The sequence below is a fragment of the Pleurodeles waltl genome, chromosome 11 (genome assembly GCF_031143425.1).
Source record: "Pleurodeles waltl isolate 20211129_DDA chromosome 11, aPleWal1.hap1.20221129, whole genome shotgun sequence".
NCBI classification, from domain to species: Eukaryota; Metazoa; Chordata; class Amphibia; order Caudata; family Salamandridae; genus Pleurodeles; species Pleurodeles waltl.
Window position 1 is genome coordinate 374,057,946 of NC_090450.1, and position 27,499 is coordinate 374,085,444.

Genomic DNA, 27,499 nt, shown 5'->3' on the forward strand with positions numbered 1-27,499 from the left:
CAAATCAGTCATGACCCTGCCTCCAAGAAGAACAGTCCAGACGGAAGTGCTAAGCTAGGGCCTCCCTGAACTCAAACACAAGCTACCCAGGACTGGTTTTGCACTTGTTATGGGCTCACCAGTTGGGTATAGCTTGGTTCCTGTGACACAGTACGCATGGGACCCACATCTGGGTATACCTGTCCCCACTTAGGGAGACCTAATAAAGTATACAAAAAGTGATAGATGGAATGCTTGAATCAATTTCAGACAATTGTAATTACTCAAGCCACATCCAATCCCAGTTCCCCCCCCCCCCACCCCCCAACCTCCCAATGGGTACAGTCCAGCCTGACTACCAAGCCAGGTCCTCCCTGAACCGTAACACGCGCAACCCAGGACCAGTTTCCTTCTTGTATTTGCATTAAATGCCCTAAGTGCGTTATGGGTCCTGGGCTCACTGTGCTACTGGAACCAAGCTATATACGGCTGACGAGCCCCAAAGCAAGGGCAAAACGGATTGTGGGTTGCTTGTGTTTCAGTTCAGAGAGGACATGGCCTGGCTGATCCAGCTGTACTGTTCCCATGAGCAACAGGGTCAAGGCTGATTTGCATATGGCTGGGTCAAAACGTGGGTAGCATGGTGGTAAAAATCAAGGGATTGGGATGTGGCCCAGAGCTATTGCCAGTGGCTGAGATAAATTCAAGCATTCCCTGAATCACCTTGTTGTACTTGTGTTATTCCTATGACAGGCCTCGATTGGGTGATGAGTGGGAGAGGAGTATGGTGGACACTTATGGTTATCAAACATTAGAACATCCAGAGGACAACTGGTATGAGGATCAAACGGATGCCAATGGACTGGACACCTCCCTAGACACTGACCTGGTCTCTCCTACTGTGGCTGCGGAGGAGGGTTCCTCATTTTCAATGATGGTGCAAAGGGCGACTGAGGTCTTGGACCTTACGCTACCCGCAGTGGTAGTTGAGACAAACGTCTTGGAGGTGCCCCCACAGAACCATTATTCCCATTTAATGATGTCCATTCTGACATCCTACTGAGGGCCTCGGGTGCACAAGAAAATTGCATGCCACCATCACTCCAACCCAGGAGAACCCAGTTTCCACACCCCACTACGAGAGCTTGGTGGTCCAGGCCTCCACAACAGCAGCACATACCCTACCACTTTACCTGAAAGGGAATCTAAAAGGCTGGATACCCACAGGAAGACAATGTTCTCTTCTGCCAGCCTGGCACTGCAGCCAGTGAACACCACATGCCTCTAGGTCCAGTAATCCCATACGATCTGGGAGGACCTAGCCGCACTCTCAAGCAATTGCTGAATGGAATGATGCTGCCACGTTCAGTATAAGATGTGGGCTGGACATGACAGATTCACAATTTCTTCAACAGTGGCCCTTAGGCACCATACCTGGTTGAAAACCACTGTCTTTTCGGGGGATGTCCAGGCTTTACTCATAGACATGCCCTTTGAAAGCTTCCATCTGTTTAGTGAGAAGGCATACTCGGCACTGAAGTACTATAAGGACGGCAGAGCTACAGCCATGCTCACGCTCACACAATTCCTTTCTGCCCTGGACCCGGGAGACTGGATGGTAGCATTGAAATTGCAGGATTCTTAGGTCCACATCACTGTTCTGTCTGCACACAGACGTTACCTGTGGTTCCCAGGCGGTTAAGACCGCTTTGTTTACCTTGCTTCCATTTGGTCTTACCAGTGTCCCTCAGGAGTTCACCACAGTGCTGGCAGTGGTTACAGCACACCGCCAGACGTCAAGGATTTCAGACGTTTGGCTGTTGAAGGTGGGCTTGCAGCAGTCATCTCCCACCTCCAGACTATGATACACTTTCAACCTTTACTTTCATTGTGCAAAAGGCACACTTGACTCCCTCTCAGTCACTTTCATCAGAGCTGTTCTGGACACTATGCAGTTTCTGGCATATCCTCCCGAGCGGCAAATCCAGAGCAGATGAACTCCTCTGTTGCTGCCTAGCAGATCAAGAATGGTGTCTCCTCATGGAGGTGGTGCCAGGTCTCTTCCAAGAGTGGGGAGATCCTTGGTTAGATCTGATAGAATCCACCCAGAACGCCTAGTCAGCAGATTTGCGTGCTGAGATTTCCAAGGCAAACAAACACAAATGATGGACGGAATGCGGAACCAATCAAACATTCACCCCAGTCACAGATCTGGGTTTAATCCATCAATTCTTTTGCTCACAATGCCACCCCAGTTCGGGCTGGAGTGTTCCCATGATGAACAGGGTCAAGGCTGATTTCCACATGGATGGGTCCGAACTGGAATGGCATGGCAAGCAAAAAAACTGATGGATTAAACCCAGATCTGTGACTGGGGTGAATGTTTGATTTGTTCTGCATTCCGTTCATCTGTTGTTTTTGCATTTGTCGCCCTAACTGGAAGGATATGCCCAGAAGTGGGTCCCATGCTTGCTATGCCACCAGATTCAAGCTAGTCTGCTGATGAAGGTTGCCTCCCTGAAACCGGTCCAGGATGCTTGTTTCTTGTTCAGTGAGGACCTGGCCTGGCAGTTCTGGCTGGACTTTTCCCATGATGAACAGGGTCAAGACTGAGTTGTACATGACTGGGTCCAAACTAATGGCATGGCAAGTTTGTTGCCCGAAGTTTCCAAGGCAGCTCTCGCTCTGAGATGCTTTTCAGCTTGAGTGGAACTTCAGCCTCCTTTATGCCAGTACCACTCCTGCCATTCCTGTCGTCATTCTTGTAGCTTTCGATTGGGAACAGAGAGTCTGGTATCTCGAGCTGTGGCGCATGAGCATTGGTACTCTGTTCAGGCTGCCTCTTAGGACAAATCTTCTGTCACGGTAGCAGGGCATGGTTGTGCACCCAAACCTGAAAATGCTTCACCTTCATGCATGGAGATTGTATCAACAGTAGACTGCTTTCAACCTTCCGCCTGAAGTCTGCAATGTTGTCATGGCAGCCAGGCACCCCACCACCAAGACAGTATAGGCCTACCGTTGGAGCAAGTTTGTGGCATGGTGTGCAGATAAGCATGTTGGCCCTCTATCCGTACCCCATTCCCCGATTCTCTTGTTTATTCTTACCTTTACCCAGCAGGGCTCGGATTTCAGCATTTCTGTGGTTTCCAGGTAAGCCATCGCTTTTTAAGTCTTCTATTGTACATAGGCTCTTGAAAGGTCTCCAGGACGTTCCCACCAGTGCCTTTTATTATGCCCCAGGGGGACTTCAACCTGATGCTCACTTTCCTGATGTGCACTCCCTTTGAGCTGCTCCACAACTGTCCACTCAGGTTTGACCATCAAAAGAGCCTTCTAGAGGCAGTAACATCTGCCTGGAGGATTAATGTGCTACAGGTTCTCACCACACATTCTCCATACTATACCTTCTACCTTGACAAACTGGTTCTTTGAACTAGAGCTTCCTTCTTACCGAAGGCAGTTATTCATTTTCATGAAGGCCAGTCCATCTCTCTGCCTACCTTTTATGTTCCGCATCATCCCTCTTAAGAAGAGGAGAGACTCTACTGACTGGACCTACCTTGATCTCACACTGGTGAGTTCCGGGAGGACAATCAACTCTTTGGAGCCAAAAAAGGGAATGCGGTGCAGAAGTGAACCAGCTCGTGATAGATAGTTCTCTGCATTAAAATCTGGTGTGCCGTTGGAAAAAAGAAAACCCTTGAGGGTTTGCGCTTACACTCCACCAGAGCCAAAACTGCGACCAACTGCGTCAGCTTGCAGAGTTCCTGTCCTGTTTATCAGTCATGCAACGATATGGGCACATTTGTGAAGCACTATTGCCTAGACAGTCAGATCTGACCTGACAGTCACTTGGCCTGTTCTGTCCTACAGATCTTCTTAGTATAACCTGTATTGCAGCCCCACCTCTGGGTAGGTACTGCTTAGGTATCTGTCCTAAGTTAAGAAATCGGTGACTGGAAGTCTTCCTCAGATGAACAAGTAACTTACCTTTGGGAATGCCTTACCAAGTAGAGACTATCTAGCCTCTGATTCCTCGCTGACCCACCCGTCCTTCCCGCTCTCGGAACAGATTGGTAGAGTTAAGGATTAATCCCTATAAGGGCTCTTGATTTGCACACCAGTCATCAGTGCTCCTCGTGGCTCTGTTTCTGGTGTGAAAAGCGCAAATGAATCTGATGTCAGGGCACTGGGGTGGTGCCTTTATGGGCACTGTGCATGTCACTTCCGGTGCCGATAATGCCACAAGCAGCAGCACAGTGCCACTCACCAACAAGTAGGGTACTGCTCACCAAACGTTTCCAGAGCCAGTCTGACACCTGGGGAACATTCTGAGGTAAGGGATCTGTGGCTAGATAGTTTCTACCAGATAAGGTGTTACCAAAGGTAAGTAACTTGTTAATCATTTCCAATCATCTCTCCTAATGGTAAACATTGCAAAAGATAAATGGATGCTGAATAGTGTTCTAAATGTTTTTCTCTCAGTGTTCAAGATGCCTTGTTTGGTTATCCCATGAAGAAGGGCCCCCAGCTTTATTGGGGAAGATTGAAAGCATTCAATAAGTGTTCTTCAGAAGCATGTAGTTGATCATGCCCTGCGACATTAAAAAGAAAGAGCAATAGAGAAAGAAGTTTTCTCTCTCTGGGATCACAGTGGCCAAACCAACGCCTAACCCTGATCCTTTCTCGAGCTCCTCTGAGAAGGATCAAGATGAGACTCCCTCAGCATCAACAGCAACAGAGCCTGAACCAAGAACATAGAGAGTGGCATGAGTATTATTTTGATGCAGATCCAGGGGCCTAAACCCTGCTCCCTTAAGTGCTCCAATACGAGGCATTGCAAAACTCCAGTGGGAGTCTGGCGTAAAGCCTCAAGCAGGGCAGAAAGAAAATCCAAGCTTCTGGCCTGCCACCCCCCTCAGAATCCTGTCTACATCAAGAGACAGCTGCAGAGAAAGCTCCCATTGAGGGGTGTTGAGCCTTGACAATCACAACCCCCCCCCCCAAAAGGCACATAGAACGTCCCCCTTTGGAGCAGATGTCAATTTTGAGGGAGAAATGGGTGGGAGAAGGGAAAAGGTAAGAGAAAGCGACCGGAGAGGGATAAGAGAGAGAAGAGAAATAGAACAGTTGGTTGGAGATTATGCAAAGTATTTAAGGGAGCTGGACTGGTTTGTGCATTTTTGCTAGGGCTCCTTTGGTTGTCCAGTCTCACCATGCCTCCACCATAACCTCCCACACCTAGGCAATCACTACCACCACACCTATACTTCTCTCATCTTCCACCAGTCTCTCCTCACAGGTTAGTACACACATATCTGAGACATTTAAGGAACATGTATCATGGTCTGAAATATCTCTGACAAAGAGGCTTCTGCTTCCAAGCACCCTCGTAAATGTTCTCTTACCATTCACCCAGTGATCACCCAACACCTATCAGGGAGAGAGTAAAGTATTTCAACCCTTGCGGGAGAAAATCACCTGACCCCAATGGGTTCTAGAAGTCGTTTAGCAGGGCCACTGCTTTGAATTTCACACCACACCCCCACCTTGCTGACAGATCCTCAGCCAAGCCCACCTTAGCCTCCTGTAGGAAGAGTCTCATACACCCACACCGATGGAGCAACAGTCTACTCGCTGTGGACAACACTACCAATTCTCATTTTTACCTTTCGGTGTCACTAAGTTTCCCTGGGTATTTACCAAGTGCCTGTCAGTGGTGGCCGCTCATCTTCATAGAGTGGGCAAACATGTCTTACTAGAGCTTCAGTAGCTGATTAAGAGCAGCAGCAAGCATTGTGTATCAAGACCCTCCTGGATGGAGACAGTGCTCAGTTTTTTGACAAGCCCTAGAGAGAATACGATTGGGGCCCATCTGAGGATCCTTATGGTTATCCTGACCCCTTTGAAGAGCCCTTAGCCAAGGATAACTGATATGAGGAACTGTCTTATTGCAGTGGTCTGGACACCTCGCCAGACACTGGCCTGGTTTCTCCTCCTTGTGTGGCTACTGAGGAAAAGGCTTAGTTTTCCATGGTGGTGAGGAAGGCAGCTGTGGTCCTGGACCTTACGCTGCCCTTGGTGGCAGTCAGCACCAACATCTTGACTGAGGTGCTTCAACCTGGGGGTAGCCTCCATGGAACCTCCTCTCCCCTTTAATGAAACCCACATTGTTGCCCTATTTGGAACCTGGGTCAAGCTCTGCACAGATGCTCCAGTGCACAGGACGATTTCCTGCCGCCACAGCCCTGCTCCTAGGAATCCAGCTTTCCTCATCCAGCACCCCACCCTTGAGAGCCTAGTCATACAGACCACCACGTCAAAGGTTAACCCTGCCACATTCACTATCACAATACCTCGTAGGGATTCCAAGAGAATTAGTCCCCTTTGTAAGAGGATTTTCTCTCCCACTAGCCTTGAACTGCTAGTGGAGCTCTTGAACAGTGTGTGGTTCATGGGCTGGTATTTTCATTAATTGTGGGACTTGTTTGTGCAAGTGATGTCCATGGTCTCGGAGAAGGCCAAGCCATCTGGCCCCTGGCTATTGCCAATGGCAGGGATGCAGAAAATTCACTCTACGCTGCGGACTGAATAGGACCAAGGTGCTGGGTAACGCAATTACTTTGTCAGTGACGCTCCTCCGCCATGCCTGGCTGAGGTCTACTAGCTTCTTGGGGGATGTCCAGTCATGCCCTTCTTTGACACTTGCATGTTTGGTGACAAGGCAGATTCAGGACTGGAGTGCTTCAAAGACAGTAGAAGCCCGTCCAGTCATCAGGACTCTCCATGGCCCCACACCAGCCCCATTCTTCCTTCCACTCCTTCCGTGTCTACCGTAGGGACTACCATTCATGTCTTGTTCCGCCTAGCCACCACTGCCAGCAGGCTCCAGAGTTCTTTCATGGCCGCAGCTCCCACAAGCCTGAAGGAATCCACAGCCAAAGATCTGACCAGTCTGCCACCCCTTCAAGCTGCTGCAGCCTGGAGACCTCTACCATATGTGCTCACAACATCACAGGCAAATAGGATCAGACACCCCCTGCCCCAATAGCAGTCCATAACTTTGGACAAATAGATGCCCCAAATTGGTCTGTGGATTTATGCCTTTATATTCACGAAAACCCCACAACCCATCCACCTTATTTAGATATGCTGACGGAGAACCACCTTGGCCTACTGTGTTGGGAAATGCAGGCTCTTTTGCCAAAGGAGGCATTTAGAGAGTGCTCACTTAAAAAGTAGGTTGTGGTTCCTATTCCTGTCTCCTTCTGGTGACGATGCAGGACAGTGGCCTCCACCCCATACTAGACTTGCACCCTTTCAACTGCTCCTTGAGAAAGGAAAAATGCAAAATGCTCACATTGTGTCTGCCTGGAACCCAAGAGATTGGATTGTAGCATTGTATTTTCAGGACACATTTCCAAATACCAGTCCTGCTGGCCTGCAGATGTTATCTGCGGTTCATGTTGGGCCACAAGCACTTTGTTTGCTGTGGTGTCCTTTAACCTTATCAATGCTCCTCAGGTGTTCACAAGAGTGAAAATAGTGTTTGCAGCCCATCTGCAGAGGTCAGAGGGTTCCATTCTTCCCCTACCTTGACCACTAGCTGTTGCAGACAGGCTTAAACCAGGCTGTTGTCACCCACCTCCAGACTACAGTGGACCTCCTGCATTTGCTGGGGCTCACTGTCAACATGCTGTAGTCATACCTGACTACCTCTGAGGGGCTCTCTTACATCAGAGACATGCTGGACACAGTGCAATTCCACACCTGTCCTCTTTAGTGGCAAGTCCAGGATATTCAGGCTATGATTCCGATGTTTAAGCCTCTATCCTGGATTTTCGGTAAGACTGAGGTTGAGGCATCTTCTGGTCTGCATCTTTTCATCTCCTGCATCCCTCTGCTATTACATGCCCACTGCCCTATGTAGGCTAATCAGTGGGACCTTTTGCAAGAAGCTGTATTCTGCAAGAAGCAGCTTTTCTGATAAGTATTCTGATTTCCACCTTATACAGGGTGGCAATCTGGGAGTTTGTTCAGACTTTTACAAGATATTAATGGTAACACAGTCCCCCATTCTCATGCTTCCCCGGGGTTTGGACAAAATATTGAGTTAAAATATTGTGTGGACATAACAATGTGTCAAGAATATCGAGGACAAAAATATTGTGAAGGTAGCTTTCTATGGGTAAACAAAGTTTTACTATACTTAAGTGCACATATATGCACTGTGATGATAGATATTTTCAAGGTATGTAAATCTGGCGGTAAAAATAGTAAATCTACGCTTCACTTTTTGCACTTACCTTCTCAATATTTTGGTTCTCAATATTTTTGACACAATGTTCTGCTCCCATGATATTTTAGCTTTGAAATTCTGTCAGGCAACCAAGTCCCCCATACTCACAGTTCCCCATACTCACAGTGCTCCCCTCCTCTTTTAGATCTGGGGCAACCACAGAGTTTCCAATGGCAGTGCCTCAGCTGCCTCTGTTGTTGGAAAAGTCTATCTTGCAACCACCACCATCCCATCTACCGAAGGGATATCGGCTTCTCAGCCCCCAAAAGCTTCCCCTATTTAGTGCAGGTCTTCCAAAGTTTGTTTCCTGTTGCGTCCATGGACATAAGGCAGGCAAAAAACATGATCTACCCACATAGCTTAGTTCTGTGGATGTAAAACTTGTGGCATTTAAACATTTCTTGTGTTCCATTCTTGTGTACAGACACAACATCACACATTATCCTTAATGTCATTTGATATATCTTCAGTCAGTCCTCGCATGTGGTCATGAGCTGCTCAGGAGCTTTACTTACTGCATCTTCACATAACGGTGGGATTTCTTTGTTATTTGGGTTTTATATTGTGACCGTAAAATCACTGTTTCCATACCTTTTAATGGAATCTCTGAGGTTTTTATAAATATTTATTTAAAATTACAGATACCTATAATTCAGAGGTAACAAAAGGTTTCCAGTGATATCTGCATACATACTGCAACCAAGCCAGCTGCGCTCAGCCTTAGGCATTTCACAGCAGACTCTAGATGCATGTGTTGTAGCCATATCCTGCCTCATTACCTTCCTTCTTCATTCCAACTTTGCAGCCGGCTCTTGGTGGGTCCTGCTTCACCCTTCAAAAAACAACCTGAGCACGACCACCTTTAGCTAAGCCCTGTGCCAGCTCTCATACTAGCAGTGTGTAGACTTCGACCATGGCATCGAGACACATCATCTGTTCCCTGGGGCTCCATCCATAATTAATCACCTGCATACGGCCATACCTTGTGCCTTGTTCTATCCCTCATCCCCATCTATCACGTACTCCAATATTTGTGGAAGTACATAAGGTAGATTTCCCATAGCCCCTAGATTTGTGTACTGCGATCCAATGAAGAGAAGCATCGGACCGTCCACTGATAAAGTTTTAAGGAATTAGCTATAGCACCATGTTATGGTTTGCCCCTCTAACATAGGTGCACACCTTGTAAGGACTCATGATATATTTATTATACACTATTCTAGCGTGTGTAGGTAGAACTATGGGAATTATTCAAATAAAATGCTAACATTGTCAAAAATACAGAAACAACAATATTTAAATGTTTGTCTGAATTGACTGGCTATTTTCTAATCTGCCTAGAGAATCATAGAACTTTTCCCATATGCTTTGTTAGTTACCGCCTTCTAGTCTGAATCGTTCTATGGGCTGGCTACTGTTCTATGGGCTGGCTGCTTATCCACATAACGCCTTGAGACCAACCTCCGTGTCTTCCCTCCATGTTCACTAGCAAAGACCCTGTTTTCATAATAGTCTCTCCAAGAACAATGTGAAAAGAGTGAAACACTAGTTCTCAGGTGGTGTACAATGGAAACAAGTCATTGTGGCAGGGTATACATGAGAAATAATTATAGGCGCTATCCATATATACGCCAAACGTTAGGCCTAGATTCCTAATGTACCTCAGGTTTTAAGTAAAAGAATAGCATTTGATTTATACGAGGTTCTTCTGCTAAACGGTTCATACAGCATATCACTTCCTAATGTACACACATAACGCAAGAATGCATCAGAAAATATATTACTTAAGCAGTAAGTACGCATTGACAAGATGTATATAAGACATGTCAGGGGTGAAACTGCGGAAGCTCCTCTAGAATATACAGAAATGTGACCCCCAAGCCTGTTGGATATGGCCTTTAGTTAAACACAAGGACCTCCGAGTTCAGGGCTAAGCCTGTGGCCAGCCTCTGCAGAAGCCCCAATACTATCTATCGAAGTGTTGTGCCCTTGGTTCACCCCATTGTCATAACCATGCTGGTTGCGCACTCAATACCCTTACTGTGCGTTGTTTTGCAAAAAATATACTCATTGGATTATTATGAAACCAAACTAGGATTGAGAGTTATACCGAACCACTTAACGTCACACAGGTAAGAACATGTGAGGATCTATAGCCTCCATTTCCACATGCCTTTCCCAAGCATGTCATTAAACCCGATTCAGGCGTGAGGCTCAATTTTGTTAAGAAAAAATGGCTTTATTTTGGTTGTCTCCCTGAAATTGGCTCTCCCTTAATAGAAGTCAATGGGAGAGAGACAGTCTCTTGATTAATTTTTTTAAATCTCACACTTGCCTTTTCTAAAATCTTGGCATGTATGCTTTCCCAAAATAGAAATTTGCAGTAGATCTCTAAACTAGTTCAGATAGGTGCATTTGAGATATTTTACTATTTTTAAATTAAATACTAACCATGATTTGACCTGAGTGGTAGGTGGTTTTCTAATGTTTTCCTTAACTGAATATTTTCAGACTGAACTGGAACAGGATGTGTTTGATAGACTGACTTTGCTGCAAGAGGGAATAATCCCAAAGAAAAAGGCTGCCAGCGATGATGACTTGCACAGGATCAATGAACTAATACAGGTAATAGCAAATCTGTACCCTAGCCCTTCAATGATATACAGCATGTTGTCTTTTTCTCAAGCAAAATGGTCGAGGGTGAACATGATTTCGTCCAGTGTCAGGATACAGACTTAAATTGAGATTTGTAAAACAGTCAGACACAACGGAAATATATTTACTGAATAGATAACAAAATGTTTGTGGCATGTTTGGCTATTGATGCACATGCAGTCCTTACGTCCGCCATCTAGTGTTAGGCTCTGATGTATACAACTTGTTTTTCTCAGGAGAAAGTCTTTTCGAGCCACTGGCTCTAGTGATGCCACCTTTTAGTGGTAATGCCAGTGTTCTCACCAGGCCTCTGGAGCTGTTCCTTGACAGTTGTGGAAACAATTACGCTTTCTCGTTGGTCTCCACCGTTCTATTCCATTTCGGCAGACATCTTGGAATACCATCACTGGGTCAAGGATGTCTCTATACTGGAAAGGATTCCATTTCAGGTCTGCCCTACTTGCCACACCAAGTATCCAGGGACAGACCTCCACGAAGTCTGTAATCTGTGTTAGTTCCCAGAACAAAGTTTAAGACTCCTGTGTAGCATCTCTTACATTCAGGAATAAAAAGACCCTTTGGAACCAAAGAGTTCGCCACATCACTTAAACTTCCATGGTGCACAGAAGGGAGGTGGTTGACACCCCAGACTTCTTCAGAGAGAGAGAGAGGGGGGGGGGGGGGGGGGGGGGAGTCAGATGTCGAACAATTGGGCACTACAGCCATCAAAATCGATGCAGCTTTCGCAACAGAAATCCTTGATTCTGAGGCAGACATCAAAGCAGAAGAGCCTCCGCTGAAGACTACAGTGAGTATCATCACCTCCCCTACTCATCAAAGAGAGGCCCGATCCTCAATCTCCTAGGCTACCTCTGAGGCCTCTGGTGCAACACGGCCTTCCAGCCATGGTCAACATTGCTATTCCTAGCTGGACCTGAACCCCTGTATCGCACTCTGAGCCGAAGTCCTCCTTGAAGCCTCAAGTGTCGACTTCCGCTTTGGCGCCGGATCTGAAGATGCCAGCTCTGCCACTATCTGAATCGAGACAGGTGGACCCAAAGCTTTCAAAGCGGAGACATCTCATTCTAAAGCATTTGGAGCAGAGACATCCCAATCCAAAGATTTTGGTGGTGAGAATGACCTCTGGGCCATCTGGGCGAAGTACCTCTTTGGTTCCATCCGAACTGCCATCTGCAGCTGTGTCTTGCACCACTTCTGAGGATTCTGAATAACCAATCCTTCAGCAGGTGCAAGAACACCTCAACACCAAGCAGCAACAGATCTGTATTCAGTGGCCTCTGGTCGTATCCTGGTGAAGCCTCCGCAGGTGCCAAAAAACGAAGTTCCTCACAAGAGGAAGTTGACTTTTGTGGCAGCGCTTAGTCCTCCAGCGGCACCCACACCTTAAAAGTCTAAGAGAAATTACAGGGCTGCCTCTCCACTGCTGCCTACTGGTCCTCCTCCTCCACTCCCTCCTCCCCTTTCCTCACTGTCCCCTTCCTCCCCTTTGCTGCCTGTGGATTCTCCTCAGCACAGGGTTCCTCACATTAGGAGGTAGGGGGCGGGTGGGGTTTATGGACAGCCCACGTCTACCCTTATGGCTGTACGTATTGACCACAGGGTCCAGACCCCTCAGATGATTATGATAGAGACCCTCAAGCAGACACAAATGTGAACCCCACAAAGCCCTCCCCTCCAGATGACATCACCTTGTACAATGAGGTCCTGCATGGAGCTCCCACCTTTCACGAGGTAGAGGTGCACATGCAACAAAAGGAGGATGATTTCCTAAGGGGAGACCCTCTCCTCCAACCATCATTCCCTGCCGTACCTCCCTATGCTCAAGGGAGTCCTTGGACGAGCCACTGCAATTTTTGAAGAGCCATTTAAAGTGAGGGTTATTACACAGATGGTTGACACGAAGTCCAAGGCTTCTCCCATTGACACACCATACATTCAGGGGCAGATACCTTCTGACACCGTAGTCGTGCATAAAGCTCAAAAGTGAGCTAACACACAGGGGATGCACCCCCTCCTGATCGGGAGAGTAAGAAAATTGATGGCAGCGGCAAAAAGGTAGCATTGCAGTCTGCTACTCATTGGCATATCGCTAACTGTATACGCATACTCTCCCAGAATGAAGGTGTCCAGTGGGATCAGAAGGTAAGCCTTGTGTAGCATCTCCCAGAAGAGTATTGCAAAAGGGTCAAGAGGTGTTGGCGGAGGACAAGATCATCTCCAAAGCCAACAACTGCTGGACACTGAAAGCCACAGACACAGCTGCTCGTGGCATAAACACCAGCATCATGTTGCGCTGCCACATTTGGTAGCTTCTCTCTGTCTTTAAGCCACAGGTCCAGCAACACCTTCTAATTATACCAATTGATGGGCAGCACCTCTTCAGCCCTTAGGTCAACAAGATGCTGGAAAAGATAAAAAAAGATACTGACACAGTCAAAACTATGGGCCCCCTACAAAGACCTGTTCCTCATGGCTCCTTTTGCTGCTCCTAATACAGTGGTGCAGCCAAAAACCCCATCCTTGAAACCTCTTCCACCTTTTGAAGACCCACGTAGCAGTCACCTTCACAAGGCTATTGTAGAAGTGGATACATGGGTAACAGTAGCAAAAGCAAAGGGAAGGGCACAGCCCCCAAACAGGCTTCCCCTCCAAAACAGGGACTCTTTTCCTCCCTCTTCCCCCAAAACCACACAACACCTGCCAGGAAAGGATGCAGGGATTTCTGTCCCCTTGAACTGAAATCACTTCGGACCAATTGAGCCTAGACATCGGAAAAGAGAGGTACCTTATAGAATTAAAACATACACCACTGAAATCCCCCTCCCCCCAACCTGCCAGCACAAACTGTCCCCAGAACATTTGTGCCTCCTTCAGGTGGGGATACAGACCCTCCTAGCCAAGGAAGCCATAGAATCGATTCTGCCGCAAAACAGCAGAAAGGGGGTTAGTCCCTGTACTTATCTCCAATAAGGAGGGTTCCCTCAAACCCATCCTCAGTCTCAAGCCTCTCAACAAATAAATACTGTTGCAGCGCTTTGATATGGTGACCCCATAAGGTGTCATACCACTACTGCAGCAAGGAAACTTCATTACCGCCCCTAATTTGAGGGATGACTACTTTTACATACCTGTCCATCGAGTATAGCAAAGATACCTGTGATTTATGGTGAGTGGACAACATTACCAGTTCAGCATATACTTCACTTCGGGGTTACCACAGCCCCAAGGGTGTTTACCAAATGTCTGGCCCAGGTGGCATCCCACCTCAGGAGGAGCGGCATCCATGTGTTTCCTTACCTGGTCGACTGGCTTATGCAGCAAATATGCTTCATGCACACAGAGACCACCATTCAGACCTTGCACGGTCTAGGCTTTACAATCAATTTGACAAAATCCCACCACCAGCCCCTTAAACTAGAGCCCATTCTCATGGCCATCCTAGACTCAGAGGTGGAGGAAAGCTTAGTCCAGTCCAGCAAGAATGCAAGCATTTTCAAAACCTGCTACCACTTTTTCAGCCAGATCACCAAATAACAGAACTGTGATGCTCTTGATAGGAATGATGACGTCTTGCGTAGCCAAATTTCCTGAAGCCAGACTGCAAATGCACCCAGTGCAAGAGTGCCTAGTGGCACAATGGTCTCAAGCGGAGGGTCATCCAGAGGATTTAGTGTTGTTTTGGGGCCGCACACATTTCTTTCTACAGTGGTGGAACACAAACAATCTGTTGCATGGGCTGCCCTTCCTAGACCCAGTCCAGCGAGCGACCATCACCAAGGATGCCTCGCTCACCTACTAGGGCCGCACATTTCTGTCACCTTACCATTTAGGGGAAGGGGACATCTGCCCTAGCAATCCATCCACATCAGTCACTTGGAGTTGCTGGCTATCAAGTTCACTCTCTTGGCCTTCCATTCTCTCATATACAGCAAAACAGTTTTTGTCCAAATTAACAACGCAACTGTGTACTTAAAAAAAACAAGGGGGCACACACTCACCACAGTTCTTGTCTGTAGCCCAGAGTATTTGGCAGTGTACGATATATCACATAGTACGTCTACTCATCCAACACATTCCCGGGGTGGACAACTATGTGGCAGACCTGCTCAGCAATACCCATCAACAAGTCCACAAATGGGAACTCCACCCCCAAGTCTTACTCCCATACATCCAGCGGGTGGTTGGTCCACAAATAGACCAGTTTGCCACTGCTGAAAATGCATAAACCTTGGCCCCAGGTGACCACACCCTCAGTCAATGGGCATTGCACTAAGGATGAACTGGTCAGGGATATTTGTCTACCCTGGTTCACCTCTCCCACTCCTACTGTGGCAGACATTGTTCACTCTCATTTTAGTGGCACCAACCTGGGTACATCAACCATGGTACATCACTTTGCTAGAGCTCTCGCTAGTTTCCCTTGAGAATCTCCCTTACAGACCGGACCTTCTCACACAACACCACAGCACTCTCAGGCACCCTAATCCTCAGCTTGTCAACCTTGCAATTTGTTCCTGTGGTCTTAGAGTTTGGTTACCTCAACCTACCAGAAGAATGCATGTGTATCCTTAGAGGCCCACAGGTCCGCTACCAGAGCCTGTGACGCATCCAAAAGGAAAGATTTTTACATTAGTGTTTCCCTACACATCAATTCTCTCACAGCACCTGTACTGGTCCCTGTCTCTTACCTCCTTGACCTGCAAAGGTCAGGCCTCAAATACACTTGCATTTGGTTACATCTGGCTGCTGTAGCAACCTACTTACAGAATAGATAACATGCTTTATTGTTAAAAATACCAGTCATTAAGGCTCTCATGGAAGGCATCAAACGTATTATCCCACCCCGGATGCCTCCTGCTCCTGTGTGGAATCTTAATATAGTTTTCAAAAGACTCATGGGCCCTCGTTGTGAACCACTATACTCTTGTTCACTGCAGATCATTTCCTGGAAGGTGGCCTTCCTTGTAGCCATCACTTCCCTTGTGCGAGACCATCGATATGCACTCTTACCTTGGAAAAGCCTTTGTTCCAAATACATGATGATAAGGTAGTTCTCTTAACCAAACCCATATTCCTCCCTGAAGTAGTCTCCAGTTTTCACCTTAATCAGACCATCAAACTCCCAGTCTTCTAGTCGCACCCAGCGACTATAAGGGAACACATTCTGCATACTTTAGATGTCAAGAGAATGCTAATGTATTATAGTGACAGGACAAAACTCTTCCATAGGACACAACAGCTATTTGTGTCTCTCCCACTCTAAGCCACACAAGGGGCAAGTGCAAACAGATAATGCTAAAGCTAAAAGAACCTGTCTGTCTTCTATTGCTATTTATTTAAAAATGCATATCCATGCGTCGTCTCTGTTTAGAATCACAGTGTTGAACAGCCCGTAAGACTGTTCTCCCTGATCTTTTTTTAATCAAATTGTGGAAGAAATTGACAGGAAAGCGTTTGTGTTCAGTGGTATCATTTTTCTCCGTGTCTGGATCTTTCCTAGGTGTAATAATAGACTCAACTGCATTAGTAAGGGTTGGCCCCTCTAGTTTAGAACATCCTGAGTAATTGCAGGCAGTATACCAAGCTTTGTTGTCACAGTTTTGAGAACCCTATTGTTTGCAGCAGCCTTCATGCAGTAGAATGTTAGCATGCAAATAAAAGGTGTTGGGTTTACTGAGTAAGTCTGCAGACTGTACGCAAGACGCTGTGGCGCTGAGGGGTGAGGTGGGTGGTCCAGATTGTTGCAGGACACGCTGCCACAGCTCATTGCCCCTGAGGGAGATGTGCTGACTGAGGTGACAGTGCTCCCTGAGAGGACTCCACTACCGCCACTCACCACGCTGAAGTGGTTGTAACACCAATTAGCTGGGTCAACGATTGCATCACACCTTACTACCCCCTCCACACCATTCCGCTTGCCACCATATTGTGAGAAAGTAGCCTCTTTCTAGCATGGTTACCCCCCACTTTTGGCCTGTTTGTGAGTGTCAGTGTTTTTTTTTTTTTTTTTTCTCTGTATCACTAGGATCCTGCTAGCCAGGACCCCAGTGCTCCTAGTTTGTGGCCTAATGTGTGTTGTCAGTAGTGCTTAACTGTTACTGAGGCTCTGCTAATCAGAACCTCTGTGCTTATGCTCTCTCTGCTTCCAAATTAGTCACTATAGGCGAGTGACTTCATTTACGAATTCCAATTGGCACACTGGACCCCCCTTATAAGTCCCTAGTATATGGTACCTAGGTACCCAGGGCATTGGGGTTCCAGGAGATCCTTATGGGCTGCAGCATTTGTTTTGCCACCCATAACGAGCTCAGGTAATCCCTTTCACAGGACTGCCACTGCAGCCTGTGTGAAATAGTGCACATACTATTTCACAGCCGTTTTCACTTCACTTAAGTAACTTATAAGTCACCTATATGTCTAACCTTCATTTACTGAAGGCTAGGTGCAAAGTTACTAAGTATGAGGGCACCCGTGCACTAGCAAGGGTGCCCCCACGCTGTCCAGGTCCGATTTCCCAGATTTTCTGGGTGCGGGAAGCGATTACACTTGTGCACTACATATAGGTCAATACCTATATGTGGCTTCAAAATGGTAACTCCGAATATGGCCATGTAAGGTGTCTAAGATCATGGAATTGTCCCCTTCCCCATTCGAAATCTGGTATTGGGGAGCCAATTCAATGCATCCTGGAGGCTCAACCATGGACCCCCAGTACTACCAAACCAGCTCTCTGAGGCTTGCAATGCAGCTACAGCTGCTGCCACCTCACAGACTGGGCTCTGCCCTCCTGGGGTCTGATCACCTCAGTCCCAGGAAGGCAGAGCAAAGCATTTCCTTTGGAGGAGGGTGTTACACCCTCTCCCTTTGGAAATAGGTGTTACAGGCTTGGGAGGGGTAGCCTCCCAGAGCTTCTGGAAATGCTCTGAAGGGCACAGATAGTGCCCTCCTTGCATAAGCCAATCTACACCGGTTCAGGAAACCCCAGTCCCTACTCTGGCTCGAAATTGGACAAAGAAAAGGGGAGTGACCACTCCCCTTTCCATCCCACCCCAGGGATGGTGCCCAGAGCTCCTCCAGTGTGTCCCAGACTTCAGCCATCTTGTTTTCCAAGGTGTGGGGACACTCTGGAGGCCTCTAAGTGGCCAGTGCCAGCAGGTGACATCATAGACCCCTCCTGATAGGTCCATACCTGATAAGGTAGTCAATCCCTCTCGTAGGGCTATTTAGGGTCTCTCCTGTGGGTTTCTCTTCAGATTCTACTTGCAAGTTTTCAGCAGGAATCCTCTGCAACTACTACTTCAACCTCTGACCTCTGATCGACCGCAGACTGCTCCAGGAACCGCTGTAACAGCAACAAAGTATCCAGAAGAGCTACTTTTCCTCTGCAACTTAAGCTCCAGCCAGCAATTGCAACAGTTTCCACGGTGTGCTCACTCTGGGGACTCTCTGTCTTCACCCTGCACCAGAAGGACTGAAGAAATCTCCTATGGAGTGACCAAGTCACTTCCCTGCTCTTGCAAGTCGACAACCTGTTCTCTTGGACTCCTCTCCTGGCGACAAGCGTGCTCCATGGAACACAGGTGGTGGATCCCTTCGACTCAGACTGTTCTAAGGTCCTGCTGTCCAAATTTGGAGGAGGTAAGAGCTTGCCTTCTCAGTTTGTGACAGTATCCCTGTGCACCGCGTCATCTTCACCTCCTGAGGCCTCTGTGCACTATTTGCAAGAATCCTTCGTGCACAGCCTGGCCCAGGTCCCCAGCACTCTATCCTGCGACACTCAACTCGCTGAGTTGTCCTCCGGCAGTGTGGGACTTTCTTTTGTAGTGCTACCCTTACTGCAGTTTGCACCTTCTTTGTCCCCGTGTCCTGGGACCTCCGTTGGTGCTGCCTGGTCATCTGTTGGTCCCCTTCAATATTGGGACCCCCCCTCTGCCTCCTCAGTTTGAGTTGAGGCACCCAGGTCCCTCCTGGGTCCAGGCAGTGCGACTTTGATGCAATCTGTGACTTTGCTTGAACCAAGGCTTGTTGGACGAATCCAGTGTCGAAACTTGCCTGCATCCAACATCTCTTCGTGGGACATCCATTGCATCACGCAGGAACCCGCAGCCACCTTCCTTTGGTGCATTTCTGCAGGCTTCGTCCAACTGGGGACTCTTCTTTTGCACCCTCTTCTAGGTTGGCAGGGGCTCCTGTCCTTGGAACTTCTTCCGACTTCTGGACTTGGTCTCCTCTCTTTGCAGGTCTTCAGATCCAGGAATCCACCATTTGTTGTTTGCAGTCTTGCTTGGCTCTTGCAATAACTCTAATGATGACTTGTAGTGTGCCCTAAGGAAACTTGCAGTACTTTACTCCTACTTTCCTGGGCTCTGGGGTTGGGTATTTTACTCACCTTTGTGGTATCCTTACTCTCCCAGTGATTCTCTACACACTACACTTGTCTAGGGGGGAATTTGTGATTCGCATTCCACTTTCTTAGTATATGGTTTGTGTTGCCCCAAACCTATTTTCTCCCATTGCATTCTATAGCATTTCCTATTGTTTGCACTTTCCTATGTCTACTTACTTATCTTATTTTGGTGTCTAGTGTATATATTGTGTATAATACTTACCTCCAGAAGGAGTATTGCCTCGAAGATATTTTTGGTACTGTCACCCAAATAAATACCTTTATTTTTGGTAACACTGAGTATTGTCTTTACTTGTGTATAAGTACTGTGTAACTATAGTGGTATTGCAGGAGCTTTTTATGGCTCCTAGTTCAGCCTAAGCTGCTCTGCCACAGCTACCTCTGTCAGCCTGAGCTGCTAGAACATTACTGCATTTCACTAATAAGGGATAACTGGACCTGGTATAAGGTGTAAGTACCCAAGGTACCCACTACAAATCAGACCAAACTCCTACACCTATGCAAAGGCTAGGGTAAAAGCTACAGTGAAAGTTCTGTTTCTCTATCTATGTAGCATTGTAGGCCTCTATCAGAGCAGCTTAGCTCTTACTATACGCCCATGCTATGCGCCCGCCTCTTATGCTGTTTCACTATACTATATTCATCGCTACAGCGTGCAACCCTTCTTTTAAAATTGACGATGACATTAACACGGGTGCCAACAGCAAAGGAGAGCTGCAACTAGTAGGAAAGCGCAATGAAAACACGAAGCGAGAGTTTGAAGCGTTGAGTAGCCGCAATTAATTACAGGATACCACAAACTACAATACTACAGAACTACAGTAAAGGACAGTGAGTCGTTCCTTTTTTCTTATCTTTGCCCACCACCACCTCCTGCTTTCTGCTGCACCAATCCACTTTCTCAGATCGGAAGCTGTTAGAGAACTGCTTGGGAGCTTTTTGAAGTATAGACAATCATTTGTGAGCTACATGGTGAGGTAACTGTGTAATAGGCACAGTACCTTAGGGTTGAGAAATACGGTGCGCGGAAGTGGCCAGCCTAGGTGCTGGTGCGACTTGCTCACTGTTTAGTCCTCCCAGTCAAAGCTGTATTATACTTTGTACCCATTTGGTGATTGGTGGACGAAAACTTGCTCTGCAAAATTGGGCAGCCAGCTCTGCATAACGTGAGCTCTACAGCCTCAAGGGAATCAATAAGGGGTCCATCAAAAAAATCTACTACTGTCAGAACCAAGGGACAAAATGCAAAGCACACAGCTTAAGACAGTTTAGCTGGAGAAGGCGTCGAGGTAGGCCTGCTCCTAGTGTTAAAATCAGTGCCATTCACATCAACTGTTCCAATTAACACAAAGCAGCAATCAATTTAAGACTGTTTTAAGAGAAAAGAACAATCTTCTGGTATGCCTCTTAGTGTGAATTCAGAGAAAAGGATACCTCTGTTGGAAGGGACAACAACCAGTCCATCATGCCCACGTTTGGCATCCACCAAGAATCTACAACTTCCACAAGCCATTAATATGACTTCTATGATGTGTGATATTACTGCTTTGCCCTCTGGTTTTTCCTTTGTAGTGAATCAAGTAAAACAAGTAAATCAGTGAACTACAGATTTAACCAATAATGCTGATACAGAACTCAATTCAGAAACTGAACCAATCCATGGTCTGAAGAGTTCAGCGCAGCAGGAGACACAGACTCGGACACCGACTTTCAGATTGATCAAGTTGAAACATCAGTCAATTCTTTTAATAACTCAATATAACTCGACAAATTGCAGGAACAGGAACTCTTATCCAATCCAGACTATACTATCTCACATGGACAGGCTCTAAAACCCAATAATTTAGATCTAGGGCTAGGCCAGAATAATCAGTCTTCAACTGAAAGAAAGCATGAATTTCTATCCCCAGGAGAGGAAAACACACCTCCAACTGTTGATCGCAATGGAAGGTATTAGTAAAACATTGTCACAAATGTCAGATATTTTAACAAACCAATCTTCACTACTATCTGAGCAGGTTGCATTTCTTAAGGATATTGCTGGAAAACTGGTGCTGATTAAAGAATATTTTAAAGGACTATCGTCTAATAGTCAGAACTTGAGCAAATTAACAACTGCTTCAAACCATCTTGAGCGGTTGGATGATATTGTTGACTCTACAACTTTTACCACTAAAACATCTAATAGTGGATGTTGGACTTTTTTGCTTATTCAGGGTCATCCCCAATCTTTTTTGCCTCCTGCCTCCTATTTTTTCTGACCTGTTGCTGTTGGATTTTGAACTCTGAGCACTTTACCACTGCTATCCAGTGCTAAAGTGCATATGCTCTGTGTAAATTGTATGTGATTGGTTTATCCATGATTGGCATATTTGATTTACTAGTAAGTCCCTAGTAAAGTGCACTAGAGGTGCCAGGGCCGGTAAATCAAATGCTACTAGTGGGCCTGCTGCACTGGTTGTGCCACCCCCATAAGTAGCTCTGTAATCATGTCTTAGACCTGCCACTGCAGTGTCTGTGTGTGCAGTTTTAACTGTAAATTCGACTTGGCAAGTGTACCCACTTGCTGGGCCTAAACCTTCCCTTTTCTTGCATGTACGGCACCCCTAAGGTAGGGCCTAGGTAGCACCAAGGGAAGGGTGCAGGTTATGGTTGAGGTAGGACATATAGTAATGTGTTGTTCGATGGCATATGTTGCTGCAGATACACATGTGTGGCACAGTCCGCTGCCTGGTGTTGGGCTCGGAGTATTACAAGTTGTTTTTCTTCGAAGAAGTCTTTTTGGTCACGGGACCGAAGGACTCCTCCCTCCTCGGCTCCATTGCGCATGGGCGTCGACTCCATCTTAGATTGTTTTTTTCCGCTGTCGGGTTCGGACGTATTCCTTTTCGCTCCGTGTTTCGGTTCGGAAAGTTAGTCAGAATCTCGGAAGAAAGCGTCGGTATTGTTCAGTTCGGTATCGGGATAGTTAGGTACATCGACACCGATCATCGGGAGACTTTGGGGTAGTTTCGATCCCCCACCGGGGCCTGGTCGGCCCGACCGCGTGCGACATCGAAGCCGATGGAACGGACCCCGTTTCGTTTCTGCCCAAAATGTCACAGTAAGTATCCTTATACAGATCAGCACTTGGTCTGTAACTTGTGCTTGTCCCCCGAGCACAAGGAGGATACCTGTGAAGCCTGTCGAGCCTTCCGGTCCAGAAAAACACTCCGGGACCGAAGAGCCAGGCGTCAACAAATGGCGTCCACGTCGACAAAACAACGTTTCGACGAGGAAAAGGAAACATTCTCGGTTCCGGAATCAGAATCCGGAGACTCCGACGTCGAACAACAGCAACAAACTGTGAGTAAGACGTCGAAAAGTAAATCCATCGACAAACCGAAAGCCCAGGGGACGCCACTGCCAACAGGCCATGGCTCGACCCATAAAACAGGCGACACATCGAAGGCGCCGAAAAAGGGCACGCCCATAGCGAAGACACCCGACTCCGGTCGAGGGACCGCCATGGAGCAACCTCGGAGCTGAGAAAGCGGCTCCGAGAGACAAAAACAAGATACCGGCACCGAAAAACATCGGCACCGAGAATCCATGCCGAAAGGAACAAAAAATCTGTCGGTGCCAAAACCGAAAAAAGATTCTCTCTCGGCGCCGAAAAATACCACACCTTCATCCTACTCAGAGGAACAAGGAATAAGTGGCCAAATGCACAGATTTGGACAAGAGCTCCAAAGTGTAGAATCGGACTACACACAAAAGAGACTGTACATCCAGCACGACACAGGGAAGATATCAACCCTTCCCCCAATCATGAGGAAAAGAAGGATCGAACTTCCAAAGGATGACGCACAACCACAAGCCAAAGTGGTTAAAAAAGTCACGCCTCCGCCCTCTCCACCACAGGCATCGCCGGCACAAACACCGCCACAAATGCACTCACCAGCGCAAACTACCATAAGTCATGACGATCAGGATCAAGACGCTTGGGACCTGTATGACACCCCAGTGCCGGACAATGATCCCGAGTCATACCCCACAAAGCCGTCACCGCCAGAGGACAGTACCTCATACTCGCAACTGGTGGCTAGGGCAGCAGAATTCCACAATGTCCAACTGCATTCCGATCCTATAGAGGATGATTTTTTATTTAACACCCTCTCGGCTACACACAGCCAATATCAATGTCTCCCAATGCTACCAGGGATGTTACGGCACGCAAAACAAATTTTTGAAGAGCCCGTAAAATCAAGAGCCATCACCCCAAGGGTGGATAAGAAATACAAACCACCACCCACAGACCCAGTGTTTATTACTTCGCAGTTACCACCTGACTCCGTGGTAGTAGGGGCAGCTCGCAAGAGAGCAAATTCACATACATCTGGCGACGCCCCACCTCCGGACAAAGAAAGCCGAAAATTTGATGCGGCAGGGAAAAGAGTAGCATCACAGGCAGCCAACCAGTGGCGCATCGCAAATTCACAAGCGCTGCTGGCCAGATATGACCGAGCACACTGGGACGAGATGCAACTTCTCGTAGACCATCTTCCCCAGGAATACCAAAAAAGGGCGCAGCAAATAGTGGAAGAGGGACAAACGATCTCAAACAATCAAATCCGCTCTTCACTAGACGCAGCCGATACTGCAGCAAGAACAGTCAACACTGCTGTCACCATAAGGAGACACGTTTGGCTACGCACTTCAGGCTTCAAACCTGAAATCCAGCAGGCTGTCCTTAATATGCCCTTCAACGAGAAACAACTTTTTGGCTCTGAAGTGGATACAGCCATTGAAAAACTTAAAAAGGACACAGACACGGCCAAGGCCATGGGCGCACTCTACTCCCCGCAGAGCAGAGGCTCTTTCAGAAAAACTCCATTTAGAGGGGGGTTTCGTGGCCAACCCACAGACACCACCAGCCAACAAACAAGAACCACACCATATCAGGGTTCCTTCCAAAGGGGAGGTTTCAGGGGATATCGGGGGGGTCAATTCCCAAGGAGTAGGGGAAGATTCCAGACTCCAAAAACACCTCCACCTAAACAGTGACTTTCAAGTCACGCAACCCCTTCACTCAACACCAGTGGGGGGAAGACTAAGCCAATTCTACCAATCTTGGCAACAGATTACAACAGACAATTGGGTATTAGCAATAATCCAACATGGCTATTGCATAGAATTCCACAACTTCCCACCAAACATCCCCCCCAAAACACGCAAAATGTCACCACAACATTTAGAACTTTTAGGACTAGAAGTTCAAGCACTACTGCAAAAGGATGCAATAGAGTTAGTACCAGTACAACAAAAAAACACAGGAGTTTACTCCCTGTACTTTCTAATTCCAAAAAAAGACAAAACATTAAGACCAATATTAGATCTCAGGACACTAAATACCTACATCATATCGGACCATTTTCACATGGTCACACTACAAGACATCATTCCACTGCTCAAACAGCAAGATTACATGACCACATTAGACCTAAAGGATGCGTACTTTCATATACCAATACACCCTTCTCACAGAAAGTACCTACGGTTCGTATTCAAAGGAATACATTACCAATTCAAGGTGTTGCCATTCGGAATAACAACTGCACCAAGAGTGTTCACAAAATGTCTAGCAGTAGTAGCAGCACACATCAGGAGACAACAGATACATGTGTTCCCTTACCTAGACGATTGGCTAATCAAGACCAACACAGTAAAAAAATGCGCAAACGACACCACATTTGTCATACAAACCCTTCACAAACTGGGGTTTTCCATCAACTATACAAAATCACACCTAGAACCGTGTCAAACACAACAATATCTAGGAGCAACCATCAACACATCAAAAGGAATTGCCACTCCAAGTCCACAAAGAGTGCAGGCATTCCACAAGGTAATAAGTGCTATGTTTCCAAACCAAAAGATACAAGCAAAACATGTGCTAAAACTTCTAGGCATGATGTCATCATGCATAGCCATTGTCCCAAACGCAAGACTACACATGCGACCCTTACAACAGTGTCTAGCATCACAATGGTCACAGGCACAGGGTCAACTTCAAAATCTGGTGTTGGTAGACCGCCAAACATACCTCTCGCTTCTATGGTGGAACAGCAAAAATTTAAACAAAGGGCGGACATTTCAGGACCCAGTGCCTCAATACGTTATAACAACAGATGCTTCCATGACAGGGTGGGGAGCACACCTCAATCACCACAGCATTCAAGGACAATGGGATGTACACAAAACAAAATTTCATATCAATTACCTAGAACTGTTAGCAGTATTTCTAGCGTTAAAAGCCTTCCAACCCATAATAACACACAAATACATTCTTGTCAAAACAGACAACATGACAACAATGTATTATTTAAACAAACAAGGAGGAACACACTCAACACAATTGTGCCTCCTAACACAAAGAATTTGGCAGTGGGCGATTCACAACAACATTCGCCTAATAGCACAATTTATTCCAGGAATACAAAACCAACTAGCAGACAACCTTTCGCGAGACCACCAACAAGTCCACGAATGGGAAATTCACCCCCAAGTTCTGAACAAGTACTTTCAAATTTGGGGAACACCCCAGATAGATTTGTTCGCAACAAAAGAAAACTCAAAATGCCAAAACTTCGCATCCAGGTACCCACACCGCGAATCACAAGGCAATGCTCTATGGATGAGTTGGTCAGGGATATTTGCGTACGCTTTTCCCCCTCTCCCTCTCCTTCCATATCTAGTAAACAAGTTGAGTCAAAACCAACTCAAACTCATACTGATAGCACCCACATGGGCAAGACAACCTTGGTATACAACTCTACTACACCTTTCACTAGTACCGCATGTCAAACTACCCAACAGGCCAGATCTGTTAACACAACACAAACAACAGATCAGGCATCCAAACCCAGCATCATTGAATCTGGCAATTTGGCTCCTGAAATCCTAGAATTCGGACACTTAGACCTCACACAAGAATGCATGGAGGTCATAAAACAAGCTAGAAAACCTTCCACTAGACACTGCTATGCATCTAAGTGGAAAAGATTTGTTTACTACTGCCATTCCAATCAAATACAACCATTACATGCCTCTACTAAAGACATAGTAGGATACTTACTACATTTGCAAAAAGCAAATCTCGCTTTTTCATCTATAAAAATACACCTCGCAGCAATATCTGCTTACCTACAAACTACTCATTCATCGTCTCTATTTAGAATACCAGTTATTAAAGCATTCATGGAAGGGCTAAAAAGAATTATACCACCAAGAACACCACCAGTTCCTTCATGGAATCTTAACATAGTCTTAACAAGACACATGGGTCCACCTTTCGAACCCATGCATTCCTGTGAAATGCAATATCTAACCTGGAAGGTCGCATTTCTCATTGCAATCACATCCCTCAGAAGAGTAAGTGAAATACAGGCATTTACCATACAAGAACCATTTATTCAAATACACAACAATAAAATAGTTCTAAGAACAAATCCAAAATTTCTGCCAAAAGTAATCTCACCATTCCATTTAAATCAAACAGTAGAATTGCCAGTGTTCTTCCCACAACCAAATTCTGTGGCTGAAAGGGCACTACATACATTAGACATCAAAAGAGCACTAATGTATTACATTGACAGAACAAATCTAATCAGGAAAACAAAGAAACTGTTCATAGCTTTTCAAAAACCACACATAGGAAATCCAATCTCTAAACAAGGCATTGCTAGATGGATAGTCAGATGCATTCAAACATGCTATCTTAAAGCCAAAAGAGAATTGCCTATTACACCAAAGGCACACTCAACCAGAAAGAAAGGTGCTACAATGGCCTTTCTAGGAAACATTCCTATGAGCGAAATATGTAAGGCTGCAACCTGGTCTACGCCTCATACGTTTACTAAACACTACTGTGTAGACGTACTAAATGCACAACAAGCTACAGTGGGCCAAGCTGTACTAAGAACATTATTCCAAACTACTTCAACTCCTACAGGCTAAACCACCGCTTTTAGGGGAGGTAACTGCTTTATAGTCTATGCCACACATGTGTATCTGCAGCAACATATGCCATCGAACTGAAAATGTCACTTACCCAGTGTACATCTGTTCGTGGCATTAGTCGCTGCAGATTCACA

At 46.5% G+C, this 27,499-nt stretch overlaps 1 protein-coding gene across 4 annotated transcripts in view; it reads left to right on the top strand.

Annotated features, from left to right (window-relative positions):
- The window catches only part of SAP130 (Sin3A associated protein 130), a 1,096,728-nt gene that overhangs the window by 1,015,222 nt on the left and 54,007 nt on the right, over positions 1 to 27,499 (top strand). For all 4 annotated transcript variants that reach the window (XM_069213674.1, XM_069213675.1, XM_069213676.1 and 1 more), the window contains exon 20: positions 10,793 to 10,906. In XM_069213674.1, the coding sequence (XP_069069775.1) occupies positions 10,793 to 10,906 (114 nt within the window). The remainder of the gene's footprint in view (positions 1 to 10,792; positions 10,907 to 27,499) is intronic.